This window comes from Stegodyphus dumicola, chromosome 4 (genome assembly GCF_044657685.1).
Source record: "Stegodyphus dumicola isolate Sdum_Otavi_A_Nest chromosome 4, ASM4465768v1".
Lineage (NCBI taxonomy): Eukaryota > Metazoa > Arthropoda > Arachnida > Araneae > Eresidae > Stegodyphus > Stegodyphus dumicola.
Genome location: NC_140771.1, coordinates 12,194,925 through 12,221,624, shown reverse-complemented (window position 1 = coordinate 12,221,624; position 26,700 = coordinate 12,194,925). Strand labels below are relative to the sequence as shown.

At 35.9% G+C, this 26,700-nt stretch overlaps 1 protein-coding gene across 4 annotated transcripts in view; it reads left to right on the top strand.

Moving 5' to 3' along the window:
• Positions 1-20,848, top strand: part of LOC118191487 (tyrosine-protein phosphatase Lar-like) — a 30,026-nt gene extending 9,178 nt beyond the window's left edge. The window contains exons 3-7 of one of the 4 annotated variants that reach the window (XM_085814561.1): positions 8,358-8,636; positions 11,091-11,366; positions 13,741-13,858; positions 15,635-15,712; positions 20,645-20,848. In XM_085814561.1, coding sequence (XP_085670687.1) covers positions 8,358-8,636; positions 11,091-11,366; positions 13,741-13,858; positions 15,635-15,689 — 728 coding nt within the window. In that variant the 3' untranslated portion in view covers positions 15,690-15,712; positions 20,645-20,848. Of the gene's footprint in view, positions 1-8,357; positions 8,637-11,090; positions 11,367-13,740; positions 13,859-15,634; positions 15,721-20,644 lie in introns of all 4 variants that reach the window. The other 3 variants (XM_035362291.2, XM_085814560.1, XM_085814562.1) reach the window with 3 other exon arrangements.
• The last annotated feature ends 5,852 nt before the right edge of the window (positions 20,849-26,700 follow it).

Below are 26,700 nucleotides of genomic sequence, written 5' to 3'. Positions count from 1 at the left end.
TGGAGCTGCGCTTTGGCGAGAAGTGTTTAAAAGACTACAGCAGGCTTCAATTAAAATCCCGTCAACAGAAGCCCACCGAATGACTCCAGGAACTCGCCACGGATGTTGAAAGGCTGTCCCACCTCGCCTTTACGGAGTGCCCGAGAGAAACGAGGGAAATTCTATCCCTGCAGTATTTCATCGATGGCATCCGGGACCCTGAAATACAGAAAGCACTGCGAATGGCGGATGTTAAAAATCTGAAAAGTGCTCTGCTGTACGCCATGAAGTTCGAGGCAGCCCAGCAAGCAACTAGTAGAGATCGCTACCCAGTTAGAGCTGTGCGAGTCCATGAGCCAGTGGAACAACTGATGGCTCGTTTAGATGATTTAGCCAGACAATTCGACGCTTTGATACGGAGTAGGAGCGAGAAGAAAGTGGCTCTAAGGTGTTGGAGATGTGGTAGTGAAGGTCACCTAAGACGGAATTGCAGAACGCCCCAGGGTACGGAATATAAAGCAGATGATTTTACCAGACAAGTCAGTGACTTGAGACGGAACAGAAGTGAAAAGAAACTAGTTCTAAAGTGCTGGAACTGCGGAGTTGAAGGCCACATACGAAGAAACTGCAAAACACCCCGAGGTACGGAAAATAAGACCATTTCCCAGCAACGACGCAGTAAACAAATTAGTGACCATATCGAGGAACGGAGTTTGCCAGATAATGAAAAACCTTGTTTTAAAGCGCTTAAAATTTATACAGTGAGTGGCAACAGTAACGGAATGTCCATTAATGGGAATATCGATGGAGTTCCTTGCAATATGATCATTGATACAGGAGCTAATGTTACCATCATTAGGAAAGATTTAGCTGAACAGTTTAAAGATAAACTTATTTGGACGCCATCCTGTGTTACCCTTCAGACTGCGTCTGGTGAAAAGATCGACATAGCTGGGAAGTTAAACGTGAAAATCACATTTGGAAGTGCCGCCTATCATCACACGGCATATGTGGCGGATATTACAGATCCATGCATACTCGGATTGGACTTTTTAAGGAAATACAATTTTTCCTTAGACTTGAAAAACAACAAACTGCTTTCAGGATCTGAAGACATGACTATCCATCCTAAGAAGAAATCCTCGCCTGGAAATGTCGACGCCTTGTCCGAAAGATCGAGCTCGGGAAGCTGCCGAAATCATACTAGGGTCGAAAAGAAACTCAAGACTACCAGCTATTCTCCATCCCAGAAGCTCTTCGGTCGAGACATTCGTCTGCCTTGTGACCGCCTGTTTAGTCGCCCTACGGATGCGCCTTCATCGCCTGAGGAACACATCCAAGATGCCCAGGCCCGGTTTGAGGGGATGCACCGTTCTGCACGAAAGCGAGTCAACTTGGCGACGGAGAAAAATGAAGACAGATGTGACACAAGAGCTACTAGACAGAGATCCAACAAAGGAGACAAGGTGTGGTTGTGGAACCCAATTCAACGAAAAGGACTGAGTCCTAAATTACAGTCACCTTCGGATGGTCCATATACAGTGCTGAACACGAATGACGTCGTGGTTCGGATCCGTGAGTCTTCGAACTCTTAGACAGGTTAGCTTATTACTATGGCCATAGTACGTAATGTAAATAATTGTAAATAGTATCAGACCATGGTCCTTTTTGTTTTTAAATGTGTATTTGATTTGGTTTGTATTTAGTATTTGATTTGCATTTAGTATTTGATTTGTATTTAGTATTTGTTTTGTATTCAGTATTTGATAGCATTTGATTTGTTTAAGTTAGTTATTGCATTTATTGTTCATGTTGTTTGATATTGTAATGTAATGTTTATGCCACAGTTGTAAGTTTAGCTTCCTGTCCAGGGATTGTACTGCCCGGGACGTGCAGTCCTTGGGAAGGGGGCAGTGTTACGAATTTGGTATTTAAAAAGCTAATGTTAGTTCAATTATAAATTAAATGGTTTTATTTCTCGCGCAGTGCAGCGCGTGACGAATATTAAAAGAAAGCTAAGCCGGAAAATTGAAAATACAAGAGCGCGTGCATTAAATAAATAAATATCTCTTTTTGGTTTCGAGAAAGTGCTGGAAAATTCTAGCGCGTGATTTTAAAATCTTATAAAAGGAGGAAAACATCTCAGTTTGTAGTAGTTGCTTAATTTATTGTTGTTTAGAAAACTGCTCTTGTTGATTGTAGCGAATTCGCGGATTAGCGTTCTTTAGCTGTTTTGAATTACGTTCTAATGGACATTTGAGTAGTTAAAAGATAACTACTGTGAGATATTGTAATACTGTATGATAGTTTGAGAAAATTTAAGCATTTTTGTTGTGATAATAATAAATTTTTGTTCATTTTTCATCGGACTTGTGCATTCATTTAGTAACAAATCCGTACGCACGCATCAATATCATAAATGTATGAAACTGTATCTGGAAAAATCAATTTTTATTTGTTGTAATTCGTTTTTGTTACAAGGAGCTGTAGCATGAGTAAGGAGAGTTTAAAAGCGCAATATAAATTTAAAATGTCAAGAGACTGGTAAAGAAAATTACAACTATTTCAAATTAAATGCAGTTTAGTTTTTTCCCCCTAAAAGAACGATTTTTATTTTCCGTAGTCTAACGAAGACCTAATTCTTAATCTTAATTTATTGGTATATACGGAAGAAATCTATCATTTGTATTAAGAACAGCAGTTAAATCATATTATATTCGTTTTAATGAATGTGCTGAAAGCTCGTCTTAATCATTTAGAAAATCTTTTAGCGCCAAAATAAACATATATACACTTGTGCTCAACAAATAAGCAAAAAACGCCAAAAGAGAAGATACGATTGTAAAAAGAGGAACCAAAACATAAAATTTACATGCCTGATGTAGAGGTTGCATCGCCGAATGCAACTAAGCAAGCAAAATTAGCAAAAAATGCAATTCCGCAACCACACCACAATGATTTAAATAGAGGTATGCCAGATGTTATACATCAATTCGCAAGCAGCGATTGTTACGTGCAATCCGAGATAACTAAAGCGGAAAGCATGAGCCAAAGACATCATTTGCATGATGAAATGCAATGGAGAGCTGTCAGGATGTTGCAAGACAATCTGCTGTTGCAGAGAACTGAATGTGCATCATAGTGTCGTCAACAGACTGTGGGATAGTTATCCCTGTAAAAAGACGTGTGTCTGGATGTCGGAAAATTACCGCAACGGCAAATGATCGCTTTCTGTTGCTATGTGCAAGATGCCGTAGATCACTAACAGCACGACAACTGGCATCGCATCTCTCTGCTACTGCAGGACTGCCCATATTTTGTCAATCTGTGTCGCGTCGATTGCATGAAGTTATATTTTATATTATTGTTTTTGTTATTTATCTGAATATTGACACACACTTCAAGTCAACAGGTTCAGAAATTAATCATAGCTAAAAGGAAAGTCTAGCAATATGGGCTTCATCTTTCCGCCTTAGGGCACTAAGAGTCCCCTTTTCTCTCGTAACAAGGCACAGGAGCTCAGTTCCTGCCCTCGAACCATGGCGGAGGGGGGCGCATCACTTTTGCGACACTGATCGTTGACTATGGTTTGCTAACTGCCAGTTCCTTGGGCTGTTTGTTGTAGAAGGACATTACTCAGCAAACCCAGAGCGCTATCCCCGGGCTACTAGAGCCAGCTGCTATAGGACGTGCCAGACCTTCGGGAGGCCGGCTAATAAATTACCTTTCCGGGACCTCCAGAACCACTAGGATAATTTGTTTATCCCCATGGTCGAGACGGCCTAAGAAGAGATTCTAGTCAGTAGCTTCGCAGAGTTCTCTATGTCGACCCCCGCTGGGGGAAGCTGACGCCTTGGACATTTTATAGGTTATGCTGAAGGTCTTTTGCCCTTTATGGAGACGATTTCGATAATTAATTTTTATGCATAAAGTGCATATTACTGGAAGCGGTTTGCTTCTATCTGATAGCTTTGACTTTTGGCTATAATTCTAGTTCGAATTTTCCATGAAAGTAAACTGTTTCTAACCACCGTCATGTCAATTTTATCCCATTTGCCTTGGGTATTTTTCCAGAGACCGTCGACTATTCTATTTTTTTTTTTTTTTTTTTGTTCCAATGGCGGGCTTTAGCAGTTTATAGGCAGTGGCCACACTTAAGGCTGGAAGCGGTGGTCTCGTTATTATGGAAGCCCATAATAGGTGAGTCGCCTTTGGCTCCTATGAAAGGACGGACAAATTGCACCCATGTTCTCTCCGGAGTTCGAACCGGAGACCTTCGTACAGTTTTCAGGGTCACTAACCGCTTTCTCGTCTGTGCGGACATTAATTATTCTTGGACGCCGTTTTCAGAAAGCTCGTTTTAATAAACCGCAAGCGCAAATTCCATAGGATGAGCTTCAGACGATTTTTCAGGAATTTCATTAAATGGGATACATTTTATTCCCGTTTCCGATTATTTCTTTGCTGAATAAGCGACAATTGGCACAAGTATGTGACTAGAAGATCTGTCCACATGGAATTCAAATTTGTTGATGTTTTTCCTATTTAAGATAGAAATTCTTCTTCATAAATTAGTTTTAAAATACCGAGCTGATAGCACAGTGAATTGATTTTAGCTTTACCTGAGACGTTTTTGAGTTTTAATTTATCGTTATTACAAAATACTTCAACTGTCATGAATTCGTTTTGGAAATTTTCTGTACTTTATCGACTTTTATTCTGTGTTGTCATGCTTATTATTTGATCAATACAAAATTTATCTTTTTTTGTTACAGTCACTTAAATATATCCATGGCTCTTCGAGTGTAGTCACACATTTCTGTTTATTCTTATATACCACAAATTACTGCAAATTTACCACAAATTTCAGCAGCCAGGCGTTTTTATGTAATTTTCTACAATTTGTAGAAACATCAGGAATTTTTGGAAGCAAGAGAGATTGAAAAATTAGCAAACGCCTTCGCCGAGAATCGAACCACGGACCTCTGGATACCGGCCCAGCGTGCAGAATTACTACACCACGAAGGCACGCTAGGAAGGCGGGAGAAATACCTTATATATCCCCTTTTAAAGATCGATGGGGTTTTTAGGGGACCCAATCGCCAAATCCTGGTGTGGAGAGTCATCATCCATAACACCATTTTAGTTCGGGCGCCACTATAGGGACATTAGGTATTTTGGGGGGGTGGAAGCAAGCAAGATAAAAAATAAGCAAACTCCTTCGCCGGGAATCGAACCACAGACCTCTGGATACGGGCCCAGCGTGTAGAGCCACTACACCACGAAGGCACGCTAGGAAGGCGGGAGAAATACCTTATAAATTATTTTCCCTTTTTAGCAATATGCTTTGGCAAAAGTAAATGAACTTTAGGTTTAAGCGACTTTTTTAACTTCATATCTTTATAAATGATTTTACTTACAGTGACAAAATATATTTTCCTTTCCTAAGCAGTGGATCTTTAAGTCCATGGATTCTCTTTCAGGATTGGAGGCTTCACTTTCTTGATATATACCCGCTTTCGGAAAAAATTTAAGATGTGGTTCTGCGGCCATTTTTTCATTTTTACTTTCAGCTCGATGCATTTCATTTTTCAGAATTAATATATTAAAAAAAAACCTCTTCTTTGGCATGCAATAACCTACAACTTTACAATTACTGATATGAAAATCTTTTCTCAGAGTGGGCGATTTACATAACCTTACAACCATCTGTTACCTTAACGAGTCGTTTCGAAATAAATAATTTATTCTGCATTCCAATCAAAACAAAACGGTAGCAAAGAAGTTATACTGACTTTGCCAGCTCTTAAAATGCTAAACAGAAAATTAAAATGGGAAACTGTTTCCATAAAGGGCGAACAATTTCCTATAGTGCCACGTTTATCCAACTGCGTAATCGGTTTGATGAAGAATAATCTGCCCTTTTCAAGGGTTTCTTACCCCTCATCCACTATCAACAACCTCTCGAGAGGATTGTTGGTTCAGCAGTGATTTAACTGCATCTATGCAGTGAAGGTGTGATATTTCTACAATTATCCATGTATTCTCCAGGATTCAAACCAACGAAACCAAGGAACCAATATCACTGATCGCCATACCACTCAGATCAGCTGTCTATGATGTGTGAGAAGAGCGATAAGAGGAAAATTTACTCAATTATTTTAGTTATAATGCTGAAGACATGTTCAGTACAGAATGAGACGGAAGTATTTTATGAATACTTGTGTGACGAGAAGATAATGCGTAATCATGTTCCAGAGGATATCTTAAGTAAGGAATAACTGACTGGGGTTGTAGGAGAAAATGCTTCTGTAAAACTGAGACTAAAAAAATTTAAAAAACATCTTGGATGACTGATATTGTTTAATGTGTGCATTTAGGCACTATTCCGTTCGTTGTACTAAAAAACAGTGCAACGGTTTAATTTTCATCGGTCGTCGTACCTCTTCCTGAGAACTTCAAAAATCTTGCTATCCCAACAACTAAAGTAAACCATTTGACCAGGGAATTATAAAATGTTGTACATATTCTTCTACAGAATGTCTACTGAAAAAGACAATGAAATGATGAAAATAAAATAAAAAAGTGTCATTTCTGAAAATAATAAGCTTACTTACTTTAAAGTGCCTGGAAACTGACCTGACATAAATTACGAATAGCCATTGTTTTAAGAGATATGGTGCTTTTAGAAATCGTACTGATCATAAAGCTGTGAGTAAAATTTCGAAATATGGCGTTTCTTTATAATGACAAAACGTTTAATATAACTCATTAACCCATTTATGTCATTTTCCCAGTTTCAGTCCGATGATTCTGTGTCTAGAAGACATGTTCCAGGCAGACCTAGAGTTACAACATCTGCGAGAGACCGTCATTTAGCTCAGCCCCGAGAAGGAGTAACATTACTGTGCCTCAGTTCATGGCAGATCATTTAATGGCAACAAGTTATGTTGGGCAAGGGAACACGTTTTCTGGACCATTCAACAATGGGCTTCTGTTCTCTTCACAGAGTGCAAGTTCATATTGCGGAGTGATTCAGGTCGTCAGATGATCTCTAGTCAACAACGCACCAGGTACAGCCAATCCCACATTGTGGAAAGACACAGTTACAGAGGCGTTGGAATAATGGTTTGAGCTGGGATCTCTCTCGATGGTCACACTGACCTGCATGTGTTCCATGGAAAAACTTTGACCTGTTTGAGATATCGACGAGATCCTTGATCGATATGTCTTCCCATATGACGCTGCTATTGGTCCTGGATTTCTTCTGATGGACGAAAATGCGCGACCACAACAAGCTCTGGTTGCTAAAGAATATCTTGAGGGTCACGGTATGGAGCGGATGGAATGGCCAGCTTAATCCCTAGACCTGAATCCGATAGAGCATCTTTGGGACTATTTTGGGAGACAGGTTGCTACTTCAAGTCCTCTTCCGAGGTTGTTAAATGAGCATGAACAAGGATTACTCCGTGTCTGGTCGTTGCTTCCCATTTCACTGACCTACAACTTAATTGACGCATGGAACGTCGCTGTCGCCAATGCATTGCAGCTAGGGATAAACACATTTCTTATTAGAACCCATTTTGTAATCTTACCACCCCATTTTTTCTGAAAAAAACTGGGATAAACTGTTTGTCCAAAACGGGATTTCTCTGCCAAGAGTGCAATTTTTTGTTGTAATTCCTGTTTATGTTGACTTTAGAAACATTCTATGTCGCATTCATTAAAGAACTGTTTAAATGTTTATTGAACATGTCCTCTAAAGTTCTGGTTTCCATGTTGCTTCATTCTCAAATTAGACATAAAAATATACTGTTCCTTAACTTTTGAAGAGTAGTGTATTTTATAGCGTACGAAAAGCAATTCAGATAATGAAAGTAACAAATTCCCTTTAAAAAGAGGCGATATTCCAAACATATTTGAATAAGAGAAAGTATTAATGGAAGGTGTTTATTGAACAGAAAATATTACATTAAAATGCTATTGTAATGATCCGTTCTAACAAATGCCGCTGATACAATGCAGTCAGTTGGCAATAATTCGAGGTCTTATGACTTCAATATAATGTTTAATTCGAACTTTTATGATGTTCTAATTTCTTCTACCCTCATAACTCGAATTTCGATTCAAAATTCCTGCCCTCTAACGTATCATCGAATAGGATTTTTTGAGAGTTCGTTGTTAATTCATTGTAAGTTAGTGAGGCATTTTTTTTTTAGTTTTCTATTTCTTTAGCAGTGAAATATGAATGCCGAAGGAAAACGTGTGTTAGTCATAAAAGCGCTATTTTTTATAAACTATTAAAACACTCTTTTGACATTAGGTTTTAATTATGCTTCACTAATTTAACAATGGAATTTTTTTAAAATTTTCAATAGATCTGATACCAGAACATGTCCGAGTGATAGCTACAACCAATACCAGCATAATTCTCCAGTGGAATAAACCAACATCTTACAATGATTCAGTGGTCACTTACTCTGTGGAATTGGTGAGCACAAATTCTGAGGCAACTTTTGTGCAAAACACGTCTGACGTGTTTTGCTCTTTTCGGAACCTCATGCCATATACCTTGTACTCTGTTCGAGTTCGAGCTTTTACAGATGATATTGATGGAAACTGGACTGAACCTATAAAAGTTCGAACGGAAATTGGAGGTAAATATTAATCATTTTAATTTTCTTTCTACACTGACGGGAAAAAATCCCCCAAACAAGGAAGGAGCTATGATAGATAAGCAAAACTTGATAGGCGTGTTTATATAGGTTCTGATTAATTTTCTACGCAATTTTTTGTTTCAGTTTTGAATTGCTTTTGTTTTGATTTGAGTATTTTCTATTGAAAATTTACCGGCCTTTCGTGATTTAATTTTGATTTAATTACAATCTCTTGAATACATATACACTCATGTCCATAAATTAAGGATAATTCGGAGTCACGCGGAAATCGAACTCTAAAATAAATATATCACCCGTAAAATCACTACACACATCTTCAAGAATTGTATTCAAATTTCAGGAAGTAACCAGATGACACCGATGGTACGTCACAATGACAAGAGTGTAAGAGAGTGATATATAAGGAATACAGGCAAAGAAGTAAAATTGTTCGCAGGCGCTTTATAAGCATTTCAGTGCAATAACCGAATAGTTATGACACAAAGGACGCATTTGGATGATTTTTTACGTGGTAGAATCATCGGCCGTCTGAAATGTGGACGTACACAACAGGAAATATCAGACGAACTTGAAATTGCCTAGAGTGTCATCTCCAGTCTTTGGCAACAATTCCAAGATGATGGTAATGTGAGTAGACGTTACAGCACAGGTCGCCCCAGAGTTACAACGCCGAATGAGGACCGGTATTTGGCAGTTACTGCCAAAAGAAACAGGCGGAGCACAGCCTCAGACCTATCTCGTCAGTTCTCTTCAGCCACTAGTACGACAATTTCAAGGCAGACCGCGTACAGACGCTTAGGGCATATTGCTCTATATGCTCGTAGACCTGTCAGATGCGTTCCACTTACTGCAACTCACTGTCGCCTGCGGTTAGCCTGGAGTAGAGAGCATGCATTGTGGACACCGCAACAGTGGGCTTTTGTGATGTTTTCCGACGAGTCCAGGTTTAGCTTGCAGTCTGGTTCTCGCCGGACTTTCATATGGAGAGCTCCAGGTACCCGTTACCACCAAGAAAACATCATTGAACGACACCGTTACAGTGGTGCAGGAGTGCTCGTTTTGGGTGGAATTATTCTGGGTTCCAGAACTGACCTGCATGTTCTAACTGGAACTATGACAAGCCAAATCTATCGGGACGTCATTCTGGAACAACATGTACGTTTGTTTCGGGGCGCCATGGGCGTACAATTTGTGTTTATGGATGACAACGCCCGTCCTCACCGTGCAAACATCGTAAGCGAATGCCTTCAATCGGAGGATATCACCCGTATGGACTGGCCAGCATTCTCACCGGACTTGAATCCAGTAGAGCACGTGTGGGACATGCTTGGCCGACAAGTTGCAGCCCGTCAACCTCCTCCTACATGTCTACCGGAACTTCGGAGAGCATTGCTTTTTGAGTGGTGTAATATCCCCCAAGATCATATCGATAATTCGATACTCAGCATGCCTAGGCTTTGTACGGACTGTATTGCATCGTCTGGGAAACATACAATGTATTAACAATCATACCAACCATGTAATATTGGTATTTTGTAAGTAGTTTTTTTTTTTTTTTTTTTTTTTTTTTTTTTTTTTGTAATTTGCTCCAAGGAGAAAAAATCGCTAATTTTTTTAATAATATCAAACATATAGCATCTTTTTTGCTCTTTACCTTTTGTTTAATAAATAAGCTTTACAAAAAAGTCAAATTTGTTTTGCTTCTAACAGTTCCTTTGCCTGATTTTTCATTATCCTTAATTTATGGACATGAGTGTATATATATATATATATATATATTAACATCTTAAAAATAAAATCGCCAATATATGTTGTCGATTTCCCATTGGGAATCTAGGTTTTTGTGCATCGTCGTTTTCAGAATCAGAACTCGAAAATACCACTGGATATTTTATTTACACGTTGATCTTCATTTACTCGTATATCACAGAGTACAGTATTAAAATGAAATATTTATTATAGGATCCTTTATTTACCCATATATCACAAGTTACAGCATCAGAAAAACATATTTTTGGATGTATACATATCAGTGAAACTAAACTAAACTAAACTTTTTTCTCAATCTCCAATTCTATTCTTTTTAAATTGAATATCGCGAGAGCTTGAACATGCTTTGCTCATGAAATGATATAAAAAAGAAAGAAAGAATATTTCTCTCTTCTTGCAATTTTTCTTGAGAAATGGCAACATTATAAAATTATGTCATGGTATTTTAAGATTTTCTTTTTATGCTTTTGTCTGCGTTTTACCTTTAGCCCAAGAGTTCTCTCAGAAGGGGCTTGCTGATAGGAAGAACTTCACATATGTTCTCCTCATTTATTCTTTATTTTTTTTCAAATTGTACATTGAATAATATAGTGAGTAAGAAACACATTACTGTGGTAATAATAGTTATCAAAAAAATTTTTTTTTTAATTTTTTCCATTTCAGTTCCAAGCCAACCAAGTATTCAAAGGGCTTCATCAAACCATGACAGCATTTGGGTAGAATGGCTTAAACCTGAACATCTTAATGGACCAAATGTGACATATATAGTGATCTGGAAAGATGGCAACGTTCAGCTAGGATCGAAGAAAACGAATGAAACTTCATTCAGAATTTTAGGACTAAAATCCTTTACTCACTATATTATTCAAGTATGTGCTGTAAATGGGGCTGGAAAAGGACAATGTACAGATTTCGTAGGATTTAGTACTGGAGGCAGAGGTAAGGTTCCTTTCTCTTTCTTCTCTTGAGAGACTATTTTCAACTCAAGTTATTGCAGAGATAATAATAAGTTTTCTGTTTTTAGATGCACAAAAAAAATGAGTCATGATCAGTAGGAAATTAACTTTTCTAACTTAAATAATTTCACTTATATAGCCCTTCTGTATGCAAAAATATATTTTTTAAAGTCAGGGATGCTATTTTGGTAGACGGGTGCGATTTTGGCGATTTTTTTTTTTTTTTTTTTTTTTTTTTGCGAGCGATACGACTTATTGTAAACCCATTGTTGGACACGTTATTTATGGTAACGGATACTTTGTTGTAATTTTATTTAAAAAATAATAAAATAATGCGTTTTATTATGCATAAATTCCGTGTTTTAAATATTACTTATGGCTTCTAAATATTAAAAATCAATTTAATTTTGCATTTTTATTTGAAATGAAAATTTTATTGTTTATGATATTTTATGGAATTTTATGTTGTGGATGATGTAATAAATGACGTCACATTACTTTAAAAGTAATTGGTTTTAATATCTATAAATTTAATCTAATGATTTAAAAGATATTTATGGCTGTTAAATATTAAAATATAATTTAATTTTGCATTTTTTTAAAAATGATTTTATTACGTACGATTATTTAAATAATTTTAATTCTATTCGTGATGTAATCGGCTTCTTGATAAGTTACATAATATTTGTGCATTAACGAGCTGTAATCAGCTCCCTGATTGGTTACAGAATATTTGTCCATTACCGCGCCATTTTAAAATTTTATTATTCATCTCTTGGAATTTAGATTACATTTTTCAAATTATTTTACAAATTTTTTCAAATTTTCCCTTAGATTACATTTTTTAAATTATATTACATTTTTCAAATTTTTTTCATTGATATCTAAATTATAATTCTGATTTTTTGCGGTACTTATCAATATACGACAGGTTTAATACTAGAAAAAATGTAAGTACATATTTTTCTTGCCGAGATATTTATTGCCACATATGTTTTAAAGTTAAATAATTATATTTGGGGAAAGTGCAAAATTGCCTACTGCTTGGCGCGTTTAAAAGAATTGGACATACTCGGTTCCATGTACACATCAACCTCAAAATGTCAAAGAAAATTGACAAAAATCCAATTCTTCTTACTCTTGTAAAAAGCGCCAAACAAACGCCAATCAAATAAGTGGCGATTCTGCACTTTAGCTATTATATCCTATAAAAGTTATTTTAAAGAATTTGAATTTAAGCAATATTTTAATTCTTTTAAACGTAAATCGCCAAAAACCCGTGCAACCTTCTACCAAAGTAGCACCTCAGAAATGTTAGAGCCACCAGCAGTCCATCGGTAAAGTCGCTAAACACTTCAGACAAACGGACTGGCAGTATGGTCATTTTCGTGATTTTTCCTACATGTAACTTGGATACGAGCAAGTTTTCCTCCGAAAATCCTTCACGAAGGCAGTCCTCTCTTTAGGAAGATAGCCCTTGCGTGCTTTGCCATAATTAAATAAACCAAACCGACCAGAAATATTAAATTAGAGGTTAAATTTTATATTGTTATACATTCTAATATTTTAGAGATTCTTTTTGATTTAATCAGATTGCAATATACCATTTATTCATGTAAATCATATTAAGAAAAACGGAGATAAAAGTCTTTAACTCATCGTACTGCATTTTTTGAATATGTTGCTGTCAGTTACATAAAAATTGCATGATCAGATGGCAGTTCGGTGCTACTCTGTTAGACGATTGCACGGATTTTTGGCGATTTACATTGGCACAATTGTTGGCGCGGTTTTTACAATCGTCAGCCATCTTGAAAAACACTGTTTTTACGTATTTTACGCATAGTAAAGTATTTGGAACTTTAAAAAAATAAATATCGTTAAAAATAATGGATTAATTTTTTTGTTGAAAACTGTTAAGAAAAGTGTTTGTTAAGATGGCTGGCAAATGTAAATAAATACATTTACTAAGAGTATAAACTACTGAAGGTTAAATTATTATTTTCATATAGAAAAGAAATAGAATAAAAACACTGCTATAAAACATTGCACCAACGTTTAATTGGATTAAAATATTACTTAAATTGAATATCGAATTAAAAGCATGATACCAACGTTTAAAAGAATTAAAATAGTACTTAAATTCAAATACTTTAAAATAAGTTTTATAGGATATAATTATTTAACATTAAAACATATGTGACAATAAATATCTAAGCAATTTTCTAAAACAGTGTATTAGTTTTTTTAATAATTTGTAATATTAACAGGATTTTCTGATATTCTGAGTTCTCAAGCTATATATATTTATAATTAGCATTTATGTTTTTAATGTATAATAAATTTCTCATTTATAGGAGCCATTTCTCCGTTAATCTTGATCTTTGCAATAGCAGTACCTGTGGCATTTTTAATTTTCATAGTAATCCCAGTGATAATTGAGATAAAAAAGCGAGGATCAAAGTCTCCATCCTAGTAAGTTCCCATGAAATATTAAGCGTATATACATTTAAAAATGAGAACTTAAGTTTTATTAAAATTAATATCACCTTAAAATTAACAGTTATTTAAGTTATACACAGCTCAGAATATGCATGTAATTTTTGGTAAGAACTTTTCGAGATTTCAGTAACCGTTTATAGAATTTTTCTGATTTCCTTTCCAATTCCAAGGTTTCCTAGCCCCAAATTAAAAAACTACCGATACAGTTTTATTTCTTGGGATATAAAGTATTCAGCCAATTCGTTTTGAGACAAAAAATTAAAATAATAATAAGCTTTGAAATTTTGCATACTTCTATTCAGAGTTTGCTTTTGTAAACGTGTTAAATTTTCTGTAAATAATATTTATTACGTTTACATTGTCTTTTTATTACTGAAAAGAATGCATATAACATTTTGCATTAAATATAATACGCAAGGTGTGCTTAATACAGCCTATATTTTGCGTTTAGTTTCTGCACTAAGTGAATAAAAATCCGAAGTAGACACCACATGACATCCTTGTATGGCCTGTTAAATTATACACATTTTTTTTGTTTCATTTCATAAACCTTATCCTCGAATTTCACTACAGATGCATTTCTCATTCAATTAATTGAGGTCTCACTTCGTGGAAAAGCAGGAATGCATAAAACTCAAATCATCTTCATTAAAATTGCAAATTTTGCGGTGCAAAAAATCTGAAAGTTTATTTTCGGTCCCACTTGGCAAAAAGACACCGAAGGTGCAGAAACTTACTTAATTTACTATTTTATTAAGAGCTTTTAAATATAAAAAAAAATGCGATTTATTTAGGCTTAGTGGCACTTCAACAACTTTTAAATTTTTGATAATTGTACACAACTCTTGCATGCCGATTAATTAAAGGCATAAAAACCTTAACCGGAACTCAAGAAAAACACAATTGAATCACTTTTAAAGCAAAAAAAAAAATGCACAATTTATCAACATATGAGAATAAAATCTGAGCTCACCGAAGCGGGTTATAGCGTAGGTATACAATGTATACTTTTGTTGGGACCGGGACTACAACCAAAAAGGGAGTTGAGCAAAAGCGAGCAAAAAATGTTAGATTTCATTCGTTGATTGGAGAGTAAACATTACTTTAAACATTATGAACAAAAGCATATGCACATAATAGACGATTTTTTAGCTAGGAATGGAAATAAATTTAAACCTGAAAGGTATCATCATAAATGTTATGCGACTTTAAGTAGCTCAAATGTTTGCATTATCTATACATATTCGCGAATTATGTACATTCCTTTGTTTAGAAATATAGCAAAAAAAAAAAAAAAAAAAAAAAAAAAAAAAAAAAAAAAAAAAAAAAACACATTTAAGAAAATATTCAGAACTGTTTCGCAATAATATTTAATATGGCATTTGATCTAAACATATATGAAGAAGAACGTTATTTGAGACAGGTGTATTTCTTTTGTAATAATTTTAGCAATGTAGTCGTAATTTTAAATTTTCAATCGAGTTTAGCACAAGATCTCATTTATTAGCAAACTAAGATAGTTAACTTTTCTTGTTGTATTAATACTAAGTAGTATTCTGCTTTGCTACAAAGGAAATAATTGGAAAACTAAAAGGAATACTACAGATATTGTGCTATTGTTAATACCAGGACACGAAAGCGAGTCGAGGACTTAATAAATAGGAAATTAAATTTGATTGAAGTTTGGTTCAAAATCTGAATTTACCAACAAAAGTAAGCATTTAGTAATATTCATTTCACCTTCTGTAGTTCAAAATCCGCCCGAGTTCCTATACCGATGTCTTTATCAGGAATACGGCGTTGACGTTTTTGCCATTTCAAGTACACGTGAGTATGTATGTTCATTTTAATTATTTTAAAATAGAGATAATTTTTTAATATTCTTCAGTCTGTCGTATATTTGAATGCTATCCAAACAGCACGCAGTATTTCTATATAGTTTTGCTCGAAATTCGAAATTTGCTGAAACGTTTTTATGTTTCTTTATTTGGAAATAAAAAAATACACAGTAAAAGAAAATGAATTATTACTTTACCGTAAAATCAGTCAATAGATAATTGATGAAATGATGAAAGATGCTTTTTATTGGTTCATGGATGGGATTACACAAGACTTTTCTTTAAACTGTGTACTAGCTACGTTCCTGTTGTAATTGGGAAAAACGTAAAAATGCTTCCTTTTGCTCACGCTTGACCAGTATCAGTGACTCTGAAAAAGCAGCAATTAATTCATTCTACTCACGAATACCCAGTTGACGCTAGTAAGGGGTGTTTCCTTCATTTAGCTAGAGTGTATGGCACCATATTCAGGTATCAGGGCTTTCTAAAAGATATGGCGAAGATAACACATTCTAGACCTTACCTTTCTGCCGTCTAGTGATATTTGATGAGATAAAAACTCTTATTCCAGATGAACCTAATACAGTACCAGCATAATTATTTCCATGATAAAATTCGATAACTCGAAAGATTGCTCAAAGTTTTCCTTAATTTTCTTCAAATTTCTGGTTCGTATTCGATCGAGTAAATCTTTATATACTAAGAACACAAAATCGAGTCGAAGAAGGGCACAAACGTTTTGAAACACATGTTCGAATATTTCATATTGGTATTTATTCAATAACTGATGAGTTTAGTACTTCAAGCACACTGTAGGATAGAGGATATCATTCGCAGAAGATCCATTTCACCAATTCGAAAGGAATACTTTGAACTAGAAAATACCACTCTCTTTAACGATAAAAAGGCCAAACAACTCTAGATTTCTCGCCGAGTATTGCACAAAATGTTGCATTATAAGTGAAATTGGCAAATCATCTGTGGAGTTAATATGACACACAATACAAAGACGAGGGAAAAAAAAAAAAAAAAAAGATGACTTTTTAACGCTACCCAGACTGAACTAAAATTCTGAAAGGTCCAATTGTTAAAAATGCAGAGGGGAAAGGTACTACTCACTGGATATGCCAATGCGTTGTTGGTTAACTTAGCTTTGGGCAAACGCATCAGATCCTAGCACGTATCCAAGCAGCTAGTAATCTACGTACACTACGCAAAGGGAAAAAAAAAAGGCACAGTTCTATACCTCCCGTTTTACTGGGCCGATTGATGAAATTCAACTTCCGTTTTTCATGACACGAAAGCGCGACGTTGGATATGTATTAGATTTATATACAGTATTGTTCTAAAATAGGTATTTTGACACAAAATCGGTCTTTTTTCTGAAATGACATGCCAAGTTTTTCCATATTTTGATTCTATGACTCAAATTACGCCAAACTGCCAAGTTTTGTAAAAATCGCACGAATAGTTTTTAAAAAATAAGCTCTCAAAATTTTAGCTCCTCAATATTAATTGAATTTGATATATATTTAGTAATACCTCTTTTTTATTGATTCCTTCTTCCAGAATTCGAAAATTGGGTTCATTCCAAATAAAATTCCCCGAACTTTTATGATTTATTTTTTAAATTTATATTTTTAAATAATTTTTATAAATTTTTCGAAAAAAAAAAACTTTTATTATAACCTATAAAATTTTACCATCCTCTTAAAGTAGATGTATTTCTAAGCGCACCTGCAAAAAATAGAGTTTTTTATTCACAATTTTCTAGAATATACGTGAGTTTACATTTTGGTGCGTTTTGAAGCTTGGCATATTTGCTTAACAATATGCTAAATTGCTTAAACTGCTGAATAGATTTTGCTCTTAAAGACTGCATATACAGATTTTTCTAAGATTCCCGATTATATATAATTGTACTCGTATTAATCAGTGTCATAAAGCTCACTTTAAAAATTTCATAAAGAAATAGAAAAGTCTCACATTTAACTATCGTTAAGTGAAAAAGGGAGCTTAAGAAGTTATTTTGAAGCAAACGTATTATAATTAACTTCTGGTAAATCAAAATTACATTTCTTTTAAACTCTTCATATTTTTCAGAATCTTCGAATTTTAGTTAAAGGTTCAAAATTTATTTTATCCGTTTTAAAGAAAAGCTTATTTTACAAGAACATATTTTTTTTATCTTTTTATTCTCAATCTTATGAATCAATTTCTTTTCAATTGAAAAAGCATTTTTCAACAATGAATAATCCCTTTTTTTAATACTTCAAAGAATTAGCTTATTATTTACAACCTTATTGTAAAATACACTATTTCTATTTTTACAATTAAATTTATGTATGTTATTTACGTTGTAGAGACATAAGGATTTTTTTGAAAGCAGGAGACGTGAAAAATGAAGATGCCCTCGCCGGGACTCGAACCTCTCGGAAACGTACCTAGTGTGCTGACTATTGCACCACGAAGGCAATACTTTATATACTCCCCATTTTAAAGGTCAATTGGGGATTCGAGGATACAGTCGCCAAATCCTGGTGGTGGAGAATCATCATCCAACACCGTTTTTAGTTCGGGCACTACTGTACAGACATTAGGTATTTTTTTTTAAACAGGAGAGATGAAAATGAGCAAAGCCCTTGTCAGGACTCGAACCACGAACCTCTCGAATACGCGTCGAGTGTGTCAGTCAGGTCACTACAGATGGAGGACAAAATAATACAAACATCTGCGAAATAATGGAAAATCTTTATTAATAGTGCGTTGGACCACCCTTTGAGTGAAGTACAGATTGAATGCAACGCGGGATAGATGCATAAAGGTCATGGACAGTATTTAAAGGAATATTAAGCCATTCCTTCTGCAGAGCGGTCTCAAATTCTGACAGTCCGAATGGAGGTGTAAATCGGGAACGAAGTTTGAATTCCAAATGTGCCCATAAATGTTCAATAATATTCAAGTCTGGAGACTGAGGGGGGCCAAGCAAGATGTTCAATTGCATCGTCATACTCTTCGAACCACTCTTGATGGATAGGGGCGTTGTCGTCTAGAAAAAGCGGTCGCTTCCCAGGGAATACAGTCTGTACAAAAGGAGGGACACGATCCCCTAGAATGCTTAAATAGTGATTGAATATGATCCTCCCATGCAGAATAACAAGTGGCCCAAGACCGCACCAAGATATCGCACCCCATACCATAATGGCGCCACCCCCACACTTCACAATCGGCAAGAGTCAGTCAGGATGAAATGCTTCTTTGGGCGTTCTCCAGGCATAAACGCGTCCGGTTGTCTGAAATAGGGTGAAATGACGATTCATCTGACCATATTACCTGTTGCCACTGCTGTGGGGGCCAGCCTTTGTGATCTCTGCACCACTGGCGTCGTTGAAAGCATTAGTTGCTGTCACCAAGGGTTTACGAATTGCCACTCTGCTATAAATGTTCGCAGAACGAAGTTCCCTTTTGACAGTTTTTGTTGAAACGGGGTCCTGGAGATGACTTTTCATTTCGGATGTTATCTCGGAAACCGATTGCTTGTGCTTTCGGGCTACTATGCGCTTCAAGACCCGTCTATTCCTATCAGCCAGCTTTGACTTTCGGCCACTGTTGTGCTTTGAAGACGTCGTCTTACCCTCTTTCGTGTACGCTGCCATAATGGCTGATACCATACTCCTTGCACACCCCACAAGGTTTGCTGTTTCCGTAACCAATGCTCCACTTATGGGGAGCATTGGTTACGGAAACAGAAAACTTATGTTACTTAAACGAGCTCCAACTATCATTCCTCTTTGGAACTCTGACAGGTCTGACATTTCAATTTCTCACAGACATTTCGATCGAAGCGTGCAACGCAGGTGACTGCTATTGAGAGAATGATACCTTGCTCTTCACGCTCACTAGGTGGCAGACTTCTGTTGCAGGTGGCGCGGCTGTACTGCAGGTGTGAAATACGTCATACATTTTCACAGGTGTTTGCATTGTTTTGTCCTTCATCTGTACATAAGAAGGCGGGAGAAATACCATATATCTTCATGTTTTTGCACATAAATTTATCTTGGATGACGAGCTGGCTTCTCTTCCTTTCCGTTAATACATTGTTTTTTTCTCTATCAGTTTAATCGACACAGCTCCTGAATTTCAAGTCCTTGTTATTGTTGTTGTTGTTGTGACTAACTCGCTTGTCTGATATTAGAGCAAGTCCACGAGAAACATCGTGGCTAGTCCTGCTCGCAGCATATTTGGCGTGTGCCCATGTCGCACAGACACTATGCATTTACAAACATCAATGCCTTTTCCGAGATTTGCACCCTGGCCCTTCTGTATAGTAGTCAGCTTCGTTAACCACTAATTCGGTTGAGCGTCAAGTCCTTCTTGCGACTTTATTATGCTAATAGCAACGTATGTTTGAACTTTTTCGAATAACATTTTACTGAGATAAATTACTACATAAACTACAGAGTTGCCTTGTGTCTTATGAACTGTCCGTGATGGGAAGTATTCTGGCTTCAGCATATATTTAATAAATATATTTATAAAGGCATATATTTAATAAATAGATTTATCAGGGAACCGTTTTAATTTGGGTTTAGTTATGTGAAAGGCGGCTTCACTCAAATCTGTGCGAGTTGATGATAACGCTATTTTATATAAATGATTTCGCTATTGTAGCATTTAACTCCTTTTATAAATTCAATACCTCCAATTGTCAAGCCTTTGATAGCATCTATTCGCAACATTACATCACTGCTTCCTGTTTGATTTCTATAGTTTCAATTTAACTTTCTAACTGTAATCACTTTTTCATTTCATAGCACATAAGAAAGCTTTATCTGCTAATTTCGAAATAGCTTCATTTTTTATGATTTTACATTTTCACAAATAAACAGATGTATAATCTTCTTTTCTCCCCTTTTTCTAGGTTCTCCTGAGAAAATTACTTTAATTGTTTCCTGAAAACTACAAAAGATGGTGACTTTTCCCATTTTCTGCATCAAGAAACTGCCTGCTAATCAAACTGAAAAATGTGTACCCGCCTAAAATATTTTTCAATATATAATTTATGTGAAAAAAGTTTTAAAATAGTTTGTTTGCTAAATCTCCATAATAAAGTTGTCTCAGTTCAGGTATCTTTTTTTAATATGTGCGTAAAATATCAAAAATTTAAAATTAAATACAATTAAGGAAGTCTATTCGTACACGTTTCCTAACCTATAACTTAATTAACAATATTCTCTTTTCATTTTCTTCATGTAATACGTACTAATTTCGTTTACTCAAATGTCACCAGAGTAAGTTCAGTAACAAAGTACTACGACAAATTCAGGAAGGGGCATGATCTATATAACTGTCCTATTAGATCTCGTGACATCCGGAAATTAAGTAGACGTAGCTAATGACTATATAGTAGTTCTATTTTTAATTTGTGTCATCGAAGATTTTTTGAAAGTTTCACTTTTGCTTTGTGGCAAGGATGATTTACCTTAGATTAATGGTATTTAAAATTTATGGCAGAACGACCCCTTTAAAAATGCAAACGACCTCCCCCCCAAAAAAAGAAAAACAATTTCGCAACCCCAATTAGAGTACTGACCCTTACTTATACAGGTATACCATCAATTCATATACTTCAGGATTTTTATCCACCTTACGCCTCCACTATAAATTTTCGTGACTCCAAATGGGATCATGGCTCGCAGCGTGAATACCACTGCCTTAGATCATGCCTTTGAGGAAGATGACACCATTCCTTAACATTAATTAATTATTTTTCCTTTATTAGTATTAATGAAAATTAATCTCGAAACTCTATTTAGACCGTTTCACTTTTAAGTTCAATTCACCATTCAAATTATTGCCGCCAAACGTTATCGTCCTGCGTTACTTAAAAAAACATTAAATAACGGCGAGTCTGCGCACACTATCTACCAAAAAGTATTTGAACACCCATGCAAATGCTGATGTCTGCGTTCTGATATACGTCACTCTGACCGTCGTTAAAAAACATATAGAAAAAAAACATTGGTATTAGTGGCATGCAAGATGCCACGAAGTCCTAAATTATCTAATTTCGAGAAAGGTGTAAGCGTAGGGTATCACAGAAATGGCCTCTTAAAAGGCATATCTAGCAAGCTGATCGACAATGGCCTTTGACCCAAAATCAACAATGGCCTTTGATTCAGAAGTGGAAGGTGGAGGGAGTTTGGCGGAATGTGCCCTGAATTGTCAAACCCACGAAAATGAGAGATATTGATACGATGTCCAGAGAAATTCGGAAGAACCGCACCCAGCCGATGGCCCACATATTCCAGAAGCTTTAACAGGCATCCAGGAGTGTTCTTTCAATAAATACCACTCATAAAAAAGCACATCTGCTTAGTTTTCATGGTAGTGCTGCCTCCCATAAGACTTTGAACAGAAAGTCCAGCAGGGCTGCTCGATTAATGTAATCCAGGTGTAATCGAAAGTGAAGGATAGATCAGTGAAAACGAATTTCTCTGGAGTAACGAACCAAGGGTGGCTGGCACTGCTTTTGCACGTCAGCTCTTGCATTACTTCAGAAGAAGAGCTATCAAACTCTATGCAAAATCTTCATTATTCCGAAGTGGCTTCCTGTTCGACTGCTATGTAATTTTTTAGGGACGCCCGGGATCTTCGAAGTATCAACTGCCATTGGAATGCATTTGGAAGTTCAAGAAAGTATTGAATTTCTTCAGAAAATTTGATCCGAGTATGTGAAGGTCTTTAATATCTGCCACACATGCTGTGTGATGGTAAGTAGTACTTCTTTCAGGCGTTATAACAACGTTTAACTTTCCATCAATGTTGATTTTATCACCGGACACAGTCTGGATAGTAACATAAGGCGGCGCCCGGATGATTTTATCTTCCAATCTTTTTGGATGAGGGTAACATAGGCTCCGGTATCGATGGCCAAACTGCAAGGAAATCCATTTATATGTCCCGTGATAAAGAATCCATTATTGCGCCATTTATTTCAGAAATCGGATGCGTTTTATAATAGGGCTTTTCAATATCTAGCAGTCTCAGACCCGCGGCTTAACTCCCGTGCCTTCAGATTTTCTACAGTTTCCACGTATGTAACCTTCCCCACCGATTTTCAGCACTTTAGTATTGGTTTGTCGTCTCTCATATTTCTCGTTGAGGCTTTAAATTGCCAAGTTAAACCGTCTAGACGAGAAGTTAACTGACTCACTGGCTCCTGGACATGAGGACCTCTGATACGGTGGCATAAATACGGTGACTGAAATTCAAAACTACTTTAAATCAGAACAAGGAAATTTTGTTTTCAGGTGGTTGCTGAAAGAGAGAGAGCAATTAAGTTCTCTTTATCTTGAAATGTAAAGTCCTCGGGAGCCTTGAGAATGAAAAGGATCTTCGATCAACGTAAATTTCTATACGTTATCTTCTGCAAAGTATTTCACGAACCAGTCAGTGAGAGTCAAAAGCTCAGTGAGAGAAAAGTAGGCTTGAGCACCACTGTCATTCATTTTTCTTTACCACAACTGCAGCTTTTTCCTAAGCGCTAAAATCTTTTCTTCATGTTTCAAGATGTCCATACATTAGATACAGATTAAAGACATTTAGTCCGTCAAATATGCTAGTTTCACCAAAAGTCTGGTTCGCAAAATAGTTAGAGATCGCATGACGTCGTTCTTACAGAAAATGTGAATTTCATGATGCAGCTCAAATGCACGAGACAGGATGTTGCCACGCGAAAGCTTTTATGAGCTGCTAGTATAGCTGCTGTGTTCAGCTTCCATGGCCACGCAGATATTTTGAAAAAATTTGCTTTCAGGATTCTACTTTTTATGTAGTTTACTACGTGTATGACACACTCGAATATCAAATTCAGCTGAGGACAATGTAAGCTGTGATAAGGTGGCATAAAGGTTCTTTGTCAAGGGTGAGTGATTTCTGGCTGCAATAATTTTCATATCATTGATGAAATCCTGTGCCTTTGTTAATGATCCCGGTTGCAGCCTGGAAGGTCACTCCAGTGGACAAAGAGATAAGTCTTTTCACCAGGGTCAGGAGATGGACACTTTGTTATGTATGAGGGAAAGAATCTCCTCCCCCCAAGAGTTCAGCGCAAGTAAACACAGAAAGATATATAAGGTGGTTTCCTGAGAAAAGAGGAGAACTTTCCTCTTTGGAGCTATGGGCATGTTGGCCTGCTAGAACGATCATTCCTCGTGTATAATGCGTTACAGCATTTTTCCTGTAACAAAATTCTGAAATTACGGGACTGAATATATCCAAGTCCCATACTGTCAAGATATGCAATTATTAAGGTTTTCATCTTTTTAAAATCACTGTTATTGTTAAAATTAGAGTTAGAAGTTCATTTTAACCTTGTGTCACAACCCAGGGCTTGCGTAGTGGTTTCGGCCACTACACCACAAAGCACTTCCCTGTAGATAATTCAATATGTCCACACAACGTGTGCTCCTTTGCTGAAAGTAAGGGCTTGCAGTCCTTTATTGTGACCAGGCATAATTCTAGCACCATTAGTGTGTAAACCAAATGCACTTTTCCCAATTTAAATCAATTTCCTTAATAAACTTCTCAAGACTTTCAAACAAGTCTTGAGCCCTTGCGCTTCCGATGATGCTCTTATAGAACAGAAGATCTTCAAGAATAATATTACCTTCTAGGACAACATATATTAAGTATAAGATTTGCAGTTTTGATGCTGTCAGTAGCCTCATCTATTTGCAGACTGAATTCGTTTCCTTTCATTTTTACTTTACACTTTTACATCAACTGATCATTGAGATCCTGGGCTACATATTGAATTCTTAGACTAAAAGAGTTTTTTTATACATGTAGCCTAGAAATGGGTTTTCTTGCTTATTTCTCTATCATAATATTAACCATCTCGGTTGGATAAGCTCTTCTGTGAGAGTGTGCGGTTTTTTGAAGTTTGCCGTTCTTTAAGCTGCCTTGAATGACGCTAGCTGTGTATTACTCGGAAGTAACACTTGTTTAGTGAAAACATTGCTTTGGTTCTGTAAATCTTGCAACTTCCTACTAAAAAGAGGGGAAAAAAAAAAAAAAAAAAAAACCCACATTTGGCGACCACGTTAGGGTAGACGGAATCGAGATGTCTGTTTAGCTTGCTTGACAGCGTACTTTCTAACTCAAACATTTTTCAAACCGACAAGCCATCTGCCATCGTTGCCTTTCCTCGCTGTACTGAAGTATTCCTTGTTGTAGTCACGATATTTTCGCTTCTTTTCTCTTATGGCCGATGTCGATGCCTTGCCCTCACTCTGACTTGAAATATTATTGCTGCTGTTTGCTTGGTTAGTAAAAATATTTTCATTTTGTAAAATATCGTTAAGGATGGCAGCTGTGAAAGGCTCTAGTGCAGAATTGGGTGCCCCTTCGATTAGCGACAATTTTTTTTTTTTAAATTAAATCACTTCTGGTTACCATGATGGTTTTAGCTTCCTGATTTTATTTAAATGAAAATAGATTGATGTGTACATGGAAATATTTAAGGCAGTGCGCAATGCCTAATTTGTGCAATTCTAGGCTTTTTTTTGAGTGAAAACAGATCGATGTGTACATGGACACAGAGTTTGTTCAATTCTTTGATTTCTTATTTTGGTTTTGTGTAGCGTTCATTTTGAAATTGTGCCTTCCTGCCGCCGATCTTGGCGTCAAAAAAGAATCGCCAAGAAACAAGGGGCACCCAATTGTAAACTTTTACCCTGTGAAATATCATTATGGTCTACTACTTGTAATATTTTGTCGAGATCATGAGTGTTTTCCTAGACATATAAGAATGTACTACAGTAGAAGATACATATAGCAGTCTAGTGACAGGAAGCAACAGGTGCAAAAAATGTACGAGAATAATCGAATACAAATCTGGCGCATAAAAACATAGAATTATTAAAAATCAGAAGAACTGAGTTATAGAATAAAAATGGCTTTAGCAAAAGAAACGGAGAACTAGAATGACTTTAGATTGAAAGGAGTAATAAAATGCTAAAAATAATATTTAAATTAAGTTGCATGAACAACTGTAATAAAATTAGTGAGAAAAACTTAAGAATTATTATTTTAAGAAATAGAATGAAAATGAATGAAAAATATGGCCGAACGTTGAAGGCAAGTCTTCTATCTCCATGAAGAAAGGCCAGGAGCACCCCTTGCTTTCAATTACGACACCATGGGGCGCCGCGACGCACATTATGGGAAACTGAATTGGAAAATATAATAAGGCAAAATGTCTCATACATTTGACAATTCTTTACTTATGAAAGGATGACAAATTTTGCGCGAATATGTTTTGTTATAAAGAATGTAAAAGAAGACCGGCAACCTTGAAATCTTGAGCTGGATTGTAAATTTAGTTTTATTTGGTTTATCTGATTACAGTAAAGGCTAGCTACCTAAGGGGATTCATGCCGTCGTAGAGGACTTTCTAAGAGAAATTGGCTTGTATACACATTACACATTAGTAATAAGTACTTATTAATATGCCGTATAATTTTATAAACGAAACAACGCCAAGAATGTGATATTTAATAATTAAAATAAGCATACAAATCGTTAATAATAAAAAGAGAGAAAAGTTATGTAAAGCCCTCCTGGTAAGAAATCTGAATGTTCTTATCATGAACTGAGACAAGACCGAAAAAAACAGAAAAATAAACCATCTACTCGAAATAGAAGGTTGTACCTTTATTAATATTAAGTTTCACTTTGTCGTGTTTCTCTTCTGATTTGGGAAAAATGTTTGCCAACATTTAACGCTATATCAAGAATTCTTAACGTATACTACTGTCCTGCTTTTCAAATTTTGCAAATTTGCTCTTAAATTTTATATGGCATAAATGCTAAGAAAATAATGCTCAATAATAAAGCTAAAAAAGGCAAATAAATAAATACAAATCTGAAAAGCCTTCAGATTTTATATTATGCTCAAAGAGACGTTTTTTG